Source organism: Tripterygium wilfordii, chromosome 15, assembly GCF_013401445.1.
Source record: "Tripterygium wilfordii isolate XIE 37 chromosome 15, ASM1340144v1, whole genome shotgun sequence".
Classification (NCBI taxonomy): Eukaryota; Viridiplantae; Streptophyta; class Magnoliopsida; order Celastrales; family Celastraceae; genus Tripterygium; species Tripterygium wilfordii.
Genome location: NC_052246.1, coordinates 4,658,253 through 4,671,373, shown reverse-complemented (window position 1 = coordinate 4,671,373; position 13,121 = coordinate 4,658,253). Strand labels below are relative to the sequence as shown.

Here is a 13,121-nt window from a genome sequence, read left to right as displayed (position 1 = left end):
AGCAGAAAAATTAAGCCTGTTTTAAGTTACCATAAAATATACATATATTTCTTCTCCAAAATGCCATCCCTGTCAAAATATTGAACAGCAACAATATACGAAAAAGCAGATGGTAGCACTTAGAATTCAAAGCAATTAAATCACCAAAACAAAATGGTGTCTCAACACTAAGTCCTTTCCAATAATAATCATGCCGCTGAATCCCTTCAAGCCTGGAGAAAGACAACAGAACATACAAGTGACTAGAATTAATAATAGTAATAGACAACAATAAAAACTACAAGGCAAGGAGTAAAAGACAAAACGAGGGGGGGGGGGGGGGGGGAGTTGTATATCCTAATCACAGAATTATCTGGCCAATAGTGTGATATTACAAGGGGGAACAAAAAGGGAAATACTGCAGCATATATAAGTGGTCCCTAATAAAATTAGCCACCAACTTGTATCCTTGTGTTCAATTGTACATGAACTTGATTCCTTCATTTTGTCCTAACTAGAATACAGCTTCATGGCCTGGTAATACAGCTTCTCGATGATGTCAAGTTCTTCCCCTGTCAAGGAGACGCTAAGTTTATCCAGCAAGTCTTCGGTTTGCAGAACTGATGCCTAAATTCAAATGATAGAATAGTTGAGCTGTTGGAATAAAGTTGGTCATTTATGTAAAGTATTTTCCTCCAAGACTGTAGTCAGCAAAGTTCAATTAGATAGATCATTTAAGGAAACTGAAAAAACCAGCTGCTGTACAATATGATATACCTGAAAACTTTCTGATGAATAATTCTCAATCCACTTCCTTTAAGGATGATAGCCTTCCGCAGGATCTAAGAGAGTCTGGAACTTTTTACCCATGAAGGCATATAGCCTCATGCAAGGTGTCATGGCTCCAAGTGTGTAGGCTGCAACTTTTGTTCTTTCAAAAGGAGTTGCAATTTTACCAGTGCCTTTTACTCCTTCAAACTTCCCAGAGGCTGTTGCCAAAAGAAAGTGTGTGTATTTAACTGTTGCAGAGTTTACAGTCACCTCTTTAAGCAATTCATGATTCAGCTGTTGAATTTTTTTTTCCTTAAAAAAGAAGTTAGCATATGAAATGCACATTACCTGGACTCTCTAGAAGACAACAAAAAATATTGTCCTCATAGACTAGAGACCAAAACGCACATAAAAGCTAACTGTGCACATTCAAGAAAGCGAGGCATTGGCCAAACTTGAAAATTTCCCACGATAAAACTTCTAATTTGATGTGCATTCTTCAACAGACAGCTTCAGATATGATATATGAATCAGACTCTTGTTTAATATCTATCAACCCCGTAGAGCCGAGTTCTTTATGAGAAGTGAAACCAGAAAAGGTAGGGCCAGTCGTCATACTAAGAAAACCGGTAACACTCTTTACATCTGTACAATTCATGTCACCCTGAATGACACCTGTCTTGGTCATCTGATCCAAAAGCTTTATAGCATCTTCCATCTTTCCTTCCTCCCGAAGGCCTTTAATCAAGGTAGAGTAGGTAACAACCGAAGGCAAAATACCTTCTCTTGTCATTTTGTGCATCAAATTTAGTGCTTCACTAGTATTACCGCTTTTGCAGTAGCCGTCAATCAATGTATTGTACGTAATAACATTTGGGGTTACCCCCTTCGAGGGAAGTTTATGGAAAAGCTTTTGTGCACGATCCAGATTTCCTGATTTGCATAGGCCATTCATTAAGGCATTATATGTTGCAATGTTTGGAACAACACCCCTTTTCAGCATCTGGTCTCGTATGCTAAAAGCTTCAGCGACATTACCAGCGGCTGAATAGCCATGGATTAGGGAACAGTATGTGAAGTTATCTGGACTAAAACCTCTAATCAACAAAGCTGTGAAAACTCTCCTTGCATCAACAACCTTCCCAGACTTGCACATCCCTGCTATAGCTATATTGTACACCACATTATTGGGCAGAGACAATTTACTAGCACTTTCATCAAGGGAGTCTGCAATCTTCTGAATTTCTAGATATCTAATGTCGCCCTTGAATAACCTGTTAAAACACCCATGATCCGAGAGATCAAAATCCAACATCTTCTGCAACAGTAAGTTTGCTTCATCAAACCTACCAAGACTGTAAAGGCTACTAACAATTTTGCTGCAAATAATTAAATTGGGGACCAAGCCCTTATTAGTCATCTCAAAAAATGCACTGAAACCCTTATCCAGCAATCCTTGATCGCACCAGCCAGAAATAAGCGCTCCATAAGTAACAACGTTAGGGGATAATCCCTGTGTTTCCATCTCGGTAAGAAGATCCTTCACTTTATTAATCTTGCCAGACTTAAAAACTCCAGTTATAAGAGAATTATACGATTCTATGGATGAAGCAATTTTTTCCTTTTCCATTACATCTTTAACCTTGAAAGCCTCTTCAACATTTCCAGCTTTACAATATCCATCAATCAGGGTTCTATATGTTATTTCATCAGGAAAACATCCCAATTCCTTCATTTTGTTAAAAACCTCTTCTGCTTCTACCACTCTCCCTATCTTACAAAATCCATTGATCATTGTATTGAAAGAAATTTTGCTTTTGGTGAACCCTCTAGCCAGAATATTGTTCCATAAGGCTAAAGCCCCATCAAGATCTCCCATTCTAAAAAGACCATCTAGCAGGGTGCAAGAACTAACCTCATTAGGAGAGACACCTCTTTTTAACATCAAATGCCAAAGTTGCAAAGCATCATTGAAGGAACCTGCACTACATAAACCATGGAGAAGAGTATTATAAGTTACAACACTTGCTTCAATTCCTCTCTGAAGCATCTCGTCACAAAGCATGAAACCTTTGCTTGTATTACCTGCCCTACAATATCCATTCAGCAGAGTATTATAACTATAAGCGTCAGGCTTTAACTTCCATTTCCCCAGTTGGGTAAACACCTTTTGAGCTAGCACTATTTGACCAAGCTGACAATACCCATTAATAAGTGAATTGCATATAAACAAATTCATCCTCAATCCCAGCTTCAGCATCCCTTCCTGAATTCTTATAGCATGATCCATCTTACCAACTTTACAGTATCCATCTACCAAAACACCATAAGCACATTCGTCCACACCAACCTCCCCCTCCTCTTTCATTCGCTGAAGCACCTTCTCCGCTTCTTCCATTCTCCGTTGTTTGCAATATCCCTTGATTAATAAAGTATATGTTCTCATAGTCCATGAAATCCCCCTTTCCAACATCAATGTCAACACCCGTTGTGCTGCCTCCAAGTCTCCCAAGTTAACATACCCATCAAGCAAACTATTGTAGGTTACCACATTGACTTCAAACCCCGAATTTTCCATTTCTCTCACAAAATCTGCTGCTCTCTCCACTCTCCCATCCTTGCAGTACGCATTTACCATAATTGCACAGGTGAAACAATCCGGCAGAATCCCTGCCCTGAACATCTGATCATAAACAAGAATAGCAGAGTAACTTTCGTTGTTTTTTACCAAATTACTCAATAAAGTATTACAAGACCGTAAACTGGGCACGCGGTTATACTTCCACATATTGTCAAACACTTGCAATGCATTCTTGGTCATGCCTTTCTCCGCATATATCTTCAATAACATATCGAAAACAGTAAGCGAAAACGAGAACTCCTTGTAAAACTTAAAAAGCTCATCCAAAACGAAAAAATTAGAGTAATTATTCTTACACAAGTCGACCAGTTCACGCAAATACGCTCTCGTTTCGTCATACATCCGAGCCCGACATAATATATGAACCAATTTACAATAACATCTGATATTCGGTCTAAATTTTGGCTGCTTCGATGCTAGTTTGAACAAGTGTAGACACGCTTCAGGATTTAGACGGAGACTGCAGAGAACAGAATCCAAGAGATCGTCGGAAAAGTCGAAAGCCAGATTGCTGATGGCGTCGTAACGGCCAAGGACAAGCAGTCGAGAAATCCGGGAGATGAGTTCCGGTCGGGTCAGCTTGTACTCGTCGCGACGCTTCCATAGGAGGGGAAGGGACCCGTGCAAGGATTTGTGGCGGTGGAGACGAGAGAGGAGAAGAGGAGGAAGGTGAATTGAACGGTATCTGAGCATTGGAGAAGGATCGAGGTTGTGTAGGAGGAATCAGCGACATTCTTGACAGTTAGTTCTGACCTATGAATCGCAATTTCGCAAACACCATTTCTACGGATAATCGAGTTATTCTACTTTTGGGTACCAAATGTATATTAATTACTCCATGAGATACATAATTGTAGTAATTCCTTTATAATCCCATCTTTTATCCATATGTTCAATTGGGACGCGTAAGTTTTTGTTTTCCCTTTTTCTTCTCTGCCCGGTGCATTTTTTCCTTTACTTCTCTCTGCTAATATTGTGTCAGTGAAAATCAAACTCATAAACTTTCCAATTCATATAATTTGACCATAAAGATTCACCATTGAGCTATCAAATGTATATTAATTATTCCAAGAGATATGTAATTGTTGTAATTCTTTTGTAATCCCATTACTTTTATTGTATGTTTTTGTTTTTGTTCTTTTTTTTTTTTTTTTTTTTTTTCTGTGCTCAGTATTGTATTCAATGAGAATTGAACTCAAAACTTTCGAATCCAAATAATTTGACCCTAGAGATTTGTTATTAGACTATCACCCAAGTGGTTAATAGTTATGACAACTAAAGATTAAATGTCACAGTATTGCCAACACTGAAGAATAAGCTACGAAGCACAATTCTTGTTTGTTTAACACGTCTTGTAACTCGAATGTAATTCAAAAATCATCCGTGGTTGTAACCTCTAGATCTGTTAATAGTTAGCAACACCAGCAGCAGGATAGTCTGCATAGACGTATAAACAGAAAGGAACTCGAGCCAAAGTTCCGGGAAGCAGCCTGACTCTAAGATAAGAAGATATATAAACAAATTCACAAGAAGATATATAAAAAATGAATAAGGACCGAACCAATGTATTCACTTTGTCGTCAAAGAGAGTTGCAACAGTTGCGACCAGAAAACTAATCCTGTTTAAGTTACCAATGTAACAGAAAATATACATATATTTCTTCTTCAAATTGCCATCCCTGCCAAAATATTGAACAGCAACAATATATGAAAAAGCATATAGCAGCACTTAAGAGTTCAAAGTAATTGAATCAACAAAAGAAAATGGTATCTCTAGCACCAACTCTTTTTCAATAATAATCATGCCGGTGAATCTCTTCAAGCCTGGAGACAGACAACAGAGCATAGCAAAGTGACTAGAATTTATAATAGTAATAAACAACACTAAAAACTACAAGGCAAGGAGAAGACAAAAAAAGGGGGGGCGGGGGGGAGGGGGGGGGGGGGGGGAGTTGTATACCCTGATCAGAGAATTATCCGGCCAATAGTGTGATATTACATCTCTGAATGGATGACCCTATAGAGGGAACAAAAAGGGAAATATGGCAGCATATATAAGTGGCCCCTAATAAAATTAGCCACCAAGTTGTATCCTTGTGTTCAATTGTACATGAACATGATGATTCCTTCATTTTGTCCTAACTAATGTCTAACGCTGAAGAGTGACGGCAAAAAATATGACTACCACCCCAAAATAAAGGCATGTATTTCTGCCCAACTAGAGACTGTGTAAAGATTGCCAGACAGCCCCTTCCAATTAGAAGAGCTTCTTTCAACATATTCGTTCTGTTTCTTAACCAAACCATCAAATAATGGAATAAATGATACACCAAACTGACTCCCCACTCTTCTTAGGCTTGAACTAGACCCAACAACAATGCCAATGTCTGCCTTGAGCAAACAAAGCAAGTCACCGACTGAATCTCCTATATAAACCGTCAAGTTCTTCCTGTCCTCACCGTAGTCCTTTAGGATAGTATCAAAAGCTTGCAGTTTGTCAATGGGAGATTCCACCTTCATAGTAATTTCGCCTGTGGAGATGGATTCTGTAAAAGTGAACTCATTTGCATGTACATTTACAGCATCTACGCTCCCTGCCCAGAAAGGATATATAATTAAATAACCATGCTGATTCCGGTTTTATAAGGGAATGTAAGCATTCACCCTTTTGACCAAAGTAATAGCAAGAAGTACCATGAACAAACACATCAAAATTAGTTTAAAAGTCAGAACATGACCAGGACAATAATACCATCGAGGTTGAAAATTTTATGAAGCTGCTCTAAAAATGAGGTCATCTGAGTAACTTGGACAATGAGAGCATGCATGCAGATAAGCATCAAGATCGACCATGTTGTAGAATGTTGTTGTCCCATAACAAGAGAAGCCTACAAGTAACCATTCTTCACGAACACACACACAGAGGAGGCAGAGTTTAAATGCCTACAGAATCATGTGACCCAGCTATAACAGTCATATTAGATGGAGCGTGATGGGAGCAAAGTTGCAGACTTGCAGTTAAAAACTAACTACACTATCCAACTAACTACACTACCCAGGTCAATGTATGAATCTAGCAACTACCAGACCTGTCTCAGTTTGTTTATTCATCTAAACATCACAGGCCCAAACAATCTAATCCTTAACTTCCGAGGACTTCAAGATGCATATTTATTACTTTTAAACCAAAAGCTCACAATTCTAAAGTACCCTGATTATCATATTATTGATTATTATCTTCCTTTTTCTCTTTGAAACTATGTGTTGGATTAACCTAAATCTCATATCTGCCCAGTGCCCATAGGTCATATATATCTCTCAGAACATCTTTTTGCAAAATAAATTTATTACGGCACCAAAGGGGAGCAGCCCAAAGAATATGGGTGTGTTTGGAAATGGTTTTGGTTTTTTGCTTTCAAAAGCTGATTTTAAGATTAGATTTTGAAAACAATTTTAAGAAATAATGATGAAAACAAAATTCATTTGGTTGAGGATTTTGCACGGAGAAAGAGGAAAGATGAAAGAGAAAACATGACAGAATTTTACAAAACTTCAAATAACAGTTTTGGTTTTTTGGTTTTTGAAAACCAAAAACAGTTTTCAGTTTTACAAAATAATTTCTGAAAACTCCCACCCAAAAGAATTTTCAAAGCTAAAACAATTTTTGAAAACAGAAAACTGTTTTAGAAATTCTAACCAAACACACTCTATATCTCCCAGAACATTACTTACATATTAAAACACCAAACACACCAGATAAAACCATATCATTATTATTGTTATCTCATTCTTGGCGAAGAGTTCTGCAGTACAACAACATTTCACATTGGCCTTCCCTAAATATTTCCAAATTCCTCCATCTTTTGGAAGGCCAAATCATATTTGTTAAACTTTGAAATCAGGGAAAGCTGAGACTATGGTAATATAATTCAAGAAACTTCACTTTAAAAAAATATAATTCAACAATTTAATCGATTCTGGTGAGGTTCTAAAGTAATCCCTGCCTCTGAAACCTAAAATCTAATGCGAAAACACATCCCAAAACAAGCAATTACTCTATGAAGAAGAGCTATTACGGAAGCTGGCAACAGCATCAAACAAGAGACATTATATGCTTATTCAACATCTTAACTCAACAAAAGAAATATATCAAAATAAGTTAAGTTCTTTTTTTCTAAAAATCAGTATCAAAGGAATAATACAAAATAAAGCCCATAGAGATAAAGAGATTGTATTATATAGAAGTGGGGAAGGTTATATAGCATAAGCAACTTGTGACTACTGACAACTTATACAGAAAAACAATCAATAATGAGCCTGTAGTATGCAAATCTGGAAAACATACCTGAGGAAAAAGCTGACCTTATGAGATCCCCACACCAACAATAAGAAAGAACATGCACATTTGCATTCAGAATTTCACCATTGACAATTTTCCGGAAAAAACCAGTGCAACCATCTTGAAGAATCAGCCTTTCACCAGCACGTTTTATATCTTCAAGGTTCAGACCCTTCAATACCCCTGACTCAATCACCCTAGAATTAGCGCTTTTCTCAAATTCTGAGAGTTGCTCCAATGCTCCACGTAGGGATTCATAGTTGAACCCAACTACAAACCCAAAGAAAAGGAAAACCATAAGGACAAATTTTCGGAGCTAGTCTTATTTAAATGTTTTTACTCTAACCCTGGCAGTCAAACAATGATTATCTTGTAGTATCATACAAAAGGTAGAATAATTTGTTAGACCTTTCTCCGGCGGCATAACGCTTTCTATGCATTGTTCATACTCTTCGGTGTATTGTCTAGAAAGAAGACCCCATGTGTTCCTCAGCTCAGTGGATGACATCCGAGTAAGTTTATTTTCAGTTTGAGCCTGATCAGATTTTGGTGCAGTTACTATTGCTATCTCCGCCAAAATAGCAGATGAATCAACAACAGTGCAAGTTAAATCAAAATCAGAAAATATAAGGAGGCGATCTTCTGCAGGACTATGTTCCTTTACTAGAGGGATCACAATAGGCTGACAAAGGGGCTGCGCGCAGAAAAATTCTATTTCAAGCTTCATGGCCTGGTAATACAGCTTCTCGATGATGTCAAGTTCTTCCCCTGTCAAGGAGACGCTAAGTTTATCCAGCAAGTCTTCAGTTTGCAGAGCTGATGCCTAAATTCAAATGATAGAATAGTTGAGCTGTCGGAATGAAGTTGGTCATTTATGTAAAGTATTTTCCTAAAAGACTCTAGTCAGCAAAGTACAATTAGATAGATCATTTAAGGAAACTAAAAAAACCAGCTGCTGTATAATATGATATACCTGAAAACTTTCTGATGAATAATTCTCAATCCACTTCCTGTAAGGATGATTGCCTAAGGCAGGATCTAAGAGGGTCTGGAACTCTTTACCTATGAAGGCATATAGCCTCATGCAAGGTGTCATGGCTCCAAGTGTGTAGGCTGCAACTTTTGTTCTTTCAAAAGGAGTTGCAATTTTACCAGCGCCTTTTACTCCTTCGACCTTCCCAGAGGCTGTTGCCAAAAGAAAGTCTGTGTATTTAACTGTTGCAGAGTTTACAGTCACCTCTTTAGCAAGGTCTGAACCCCATTCCTGCATAACTCAAGAAGTCAAAACATTAAAAAGTAAAAACACATAGCAAGAAAAAGACTAAAAGAGTATATATGCCACGTAAAATTAATGTGCAGCTTACAGGCTAAGAGAATTAGGGGCTATATTGCTTCTCCTTTTGCTTATAAGACTAGCTTTGGATGCAAAAATCAATAATCCTAGATCACACTCTGTCCTTTGGTAAGCAGTAGGGGGGCTTAAATGAGAACTTATTCATAACCATGACTTAAGGAGTGGAAGATTATGTCCACAACTGCTTATCTTCAAGATCAGCTTCACTATTCTTTTCTATAAAGTTCTCAACGGTTAAAAAATGCAAATGAGCAAAGAAAAGCTCATTGTACCTGTACAAATGAATCATGCAAATTTAGTTCGTCTAAAACACCTTTCCTCAACTCAGAGATTGCTACTTTTGCATCATCATCATCGGCACACTCTTCAGCCAACTCATACCTGTACATCCAACAAAGAACAATAAATTTTTTTAGGGACAAAGAAAGACCATTTTATGCCCACAACAAAAAGCATTATTTCTAGTTAACAGATAAACAAAACAGTTTTGATCCTGCAATGTCTGTAAAGACAATATGCATATAACAACAATCTGATTCTCCAACAACCTGACTCCTTCAAGTTCCCTTTTAACTCCCAAAAATAAATTTAAATGTAGCAAAAATACCAGTCAATTGAATTACACTCATAACTGGAAGCCACAACTTGGTCAGGTCCCAAACATGTGAAAACACAAAACATAATATTCTTCCTTCATTTCCTAACCTTTACATAGAGAATTCCTAGTTCTAAAAACTTCAAATCAAAAATCACCTACTACCCAAGCTTGATTCTAATCTCTAAGTTCTAACGCTGCTATGGGTCAGCACCCACTTTGTGACCTAGATTAAACCATTGTGAACAATAGAAAAAATTCACTGCACTTTCTAAGGAACACTGCTAAAAAATTATAAATAACCGTAGATTAATTAAAAATGAGGATATAATTTGTTGCCAATAACAATATATGATTGATTTTTAAATAAATATAATAGGTTGGTTTTTGACAATAAATATGATCTTTGAGTACCCAAAAACCTCATTAGCACAGCAAAACGGTTGAGAAATTACCACAAAAAGGGACAATCAACGGGTGAAATAATGGCAAACAACTGGCAAGCTGATAACCGATGACGAAACAAACAATGGTTCATCGTCAAGCAAGGGCTGTGATAGGGTTTGCTAGAGACATGAAAGCGAAAAAATGAGGGATCCATGTTTCTAATAGTCTAATCCCATTTTCTACTTATCCCTAGGATTACAATCGCATCCTTTCTGGTTGGATTAAAGAGTTCCTTTTACAGGATTATTTACCAAAGGGGACTAAATTATTCTCTCAATCTATATCTCGATAATTGCCAAATGGAGATTTGGATTAAGTTGTTCAATCCCCGCATTTATCCTACCCGCCAAACATGACCAAAAGAGCATAAAAACTTCCCCAAATGTCCACCCTCCTATACAATTAAATCTAACAACCAGAATCAACTTTTATATTACAAAAACTCAACAAACTAAAAAATTATAAATTAACAAATAAGGTAAACAATAAGTGATGCTAGTTATCAGATAATGTCGGAAAACAGTGCCCAAATTTTCTCAGCTGCCAAAGAGCCTCCAAAGGAAACCGAATGAAAACTTATATCGTCAATCAAAGGGTTTATAAGAACATTCTGGTGATGTTATAATCATTTTGAGCACATTTTTTCACATGTGCCAAACTTTCATCACAATATAGTCTAAAATCATTGCCGCAGTTTCTAAGAACACAAAAGCTTATAAATGAGCAAGGTATGATAAATCTCACAAAGCATATCCTTCCCAAAAAGAACAATTGAGGTGTCAAATGCGAAGTGCTTTCTCTAGGAAACAGAAACCCCTAGAAGCTATTGAGAAACGCTCACAACGTGAGTATAGAACCAAAACTCAAAAAAGGTATCCGAACACATCCCAACTTTTTCCTACACTCATCAAGAAACCAAATAATAGCTGTTTAAAAAAAAATGTTTACCTATCCTCTCCATATTAAATAAACAAATTGAATTAGCAATCCGTAAGATCTTTCCAAAATTATCTATATCCCCAGATAAGAACCCCTTCCAAGTTCAAACAAGTTTCCACACTTTCTAGGCCCACCAAAATAAAACACATACCGCAAATAACATGAAAATATCATATTCTAATAGCTCTACTTTCTTCTATAAGCACTTTGAAAGCAACCAAACAAACAAATAAAAGCAAAGCAAAAAAAAATTCAAAAATCACTAAGAAATCAACTTACGCGTGAGCAAATGCCTTGAGGAAGTGAACATCCTGAGCGATGTAATGCCTGAAGCTCTCAATCTTGAGATTGCCGGCGGCCAGGCAGACCGCAAAGGGAGTGTAAATGGAAAAGATCGACTCGCGACGGAACTTGATCCAGAACCTTTTCGAGATTCCCTCCTCGCAGTCCATACTACCGCCAGAAGTGGTTGCAGCGATGGACGCCGGCTTTGAAGGGATCGCCATTGGAATGTCCGACGATCTCCGAGTCAGAGATAGACAGTTAAGGAGTGAGTCGACAGGTTTGTATCGGAATGACCTGAACGAGGTGGCTTGCCAGCGGAGATTGGATGAGAAAAGGTAGAGGGTTTTGATTGGGTTCGTAGATGAAGAGAGTATTCGCATAAAAGAAATGTAGAGAGAGAGAACGAGAGAGAGAGGATCAGAAGAGGAGTGTGAAAACTGTGATTCTGTGAATCAGTTGGCACTCGGCAGTTTGTGTAATTGTGTTTTCGTTTTGGACTTGTTTTGCGTGGTTTGGGCCTTAAACCGTTGTTCTTCTTCTAGTTTATTTTGGGCCTCAGGCCCATCGGTACATAACAAATAAATGAATTTAGAATAATATTTTAGGGATTTAAAACCCCAAAAAATATATATAGAAATATAAATAAATAAATAAAGCAACTGAAAAAAAACCTTAATTTTAATATTAGAAAGCTTAGCATTGAAACATTAGAAAGCATTTTTTTAAAAAAAGTCTAATTAAACCTTAAATCTTTGAACTCATTCTTGGTCACCAACTTGACTAGTAGCTTCAATGGCTGGTTCCACTACTCTCTCCTCTTTCATATGAAGTTCCAGTACTACTCTCTCTTTCTTCATGCGTACTTGCACCACTCTCCTCTCTTTCGTCTCCTCCTCCTCCTCCGGCCGCATTATCTTCAACCTTGACAAACGCCATGTGAAGTCTAGAGTTGCGTCTGAAAGACCATATCTGCACAACATCACCTTCCTTCACTATCTCCTCCTCGATTGCATAGAACCTTATGAAATCAGGCCACTTTGTCGTCAATGCATATGACCAACTAGTCTTGGAGTCCCACTTCCTTAACTTCAAATCATAACTCTGGTAATAAGGTCTTGGTCCTATCAACTTACAATCCATGACTCCACCGCTGTGCACGAATTCCGCCTCCTCCGGCCTCAGAAAATCCTTGCTGATAATCTGTGTTCTCGGCAGCGATATTCGCTCATGGTGGACGTTCAAATCAGTTTTATACACTTTCTTGTGAATCACCAGTTTGATATTTGTTCCGTTCATGGCTTCAATCCTGGCCTTGAAATCTGCAGGCAACTGTGGATTCTCAGGAGGAACCATGATCACCTGATCCCTCATTACTTTCTTCTTAGAATTATTTCTTGAATAAGATTTAGCCTTAAACACTTTATCCTTGGCAAGCTTTACTGCTTTCTTGTAAGGTTTCTTGGGAGTTTCAACACACTTGTTAGTGTTCTCCTTCTTCTTGATAATGGAAGAGAAGAAGTCGTTCAGTACTCGCTCTGTCAACAAATTTTGGGCCAATTCATCGTTTCCTCTCGCGTCTTTTTTGGTTTTCTCAACCATCTTATCAAACCAACCATCATCGAGATTCTTCAAATCCTCGATTGTCAATTTTCTTGCACCCATCTTCGAGAAAATTGAAACCAAGAAAGCAAACAATGTTTGATTGAGAAAATTAACAAACAAAATAATCAAAATCAAACCCTAGAGATGATTAATCGCAGAAGAAATAAAC

General features: G+C 37.6%; 3 protein-coding genes across 7 annotated transcripts; all 3 read right to left on the bottom strand.

Moving 5' to 3' along the window:
- Positions 1-4,300, bottom strand: LOC120016405 (putative pentatricopeptide repeat-containing protein At1g19290). 5 transcript variants are annotated; one of them, XM_038869157.1, is made up of 3 exons: positions 1,099-4,300; positions 757-998; positions 1-606 (listed from the first exon to the last, which is right to left on the bottom strand). In XM_038869157.1, exon 1 carries the CDS (start codon positions 4,082-4,084, stop codon positions 1,250-1,252), a length of 2,835 nt encoding a protein of 944 aa, XP_038725085.1. In that variant the 5' UTR covers positions 4,085-4,300; the 3' UTR covers positions 1-606; positions 757-998; positions 1,099-1,249. The 5 variants fall into 5 exon arrangements, with proteins under 5 accessions (XP_038725085.1, XP_038725084.1, XP_038725087.1 ...); XM_038869156.1 differs by having other exon boundaries at positions 757-968; XM_038869159.1 differs by having other exon boundaries at positions 757-3,589; positions 3,688-3,876.
- Positions 4,301-5,328: 1,028 nt separating this feature from the next.
- On the bottom strand, positions 5,329-11,795 carry LOC120016404 (bifunctional TH2 protein, mitochondrial-like). Its single transcript, XM_038869154.1, has 6 exons — positions 11,345-11,795; positions 9,357-9,465; positions 8,704-8,994; positions 8,139-8,553; positions 7,737-8,000; positions 5,329-5,985 (listed from the first exon to the last, which is right to left on the bottom strand). Exons 1-6 carry the CDS (start codon positions 11,728-11,730, stop codon positions 5,573-5,575), a joined length of 1,878 nt encoding a protein of 625 aa, XP_038725082.1. The 5' UTR covers positions 11,731-11,795; the 3' UTR covers positions 5,329-5,572.
- A 344-nt stretch (positions 11,796-12,139) lies between these two features.
- On the bottom strand, positions 12,140-13,012 carry LOC120017328. Its single transcript, XM_038870504.1, has one exon. The coding sequence runs from the start codon at positions 13,010-13,012 to the stop codon at positions 12,140-12,142; it is 873 nt and encodes a 290-aa protein (XP_038726432.1).
- Positions 13,013-13,121: the final 109 nt, after the last annotated feature.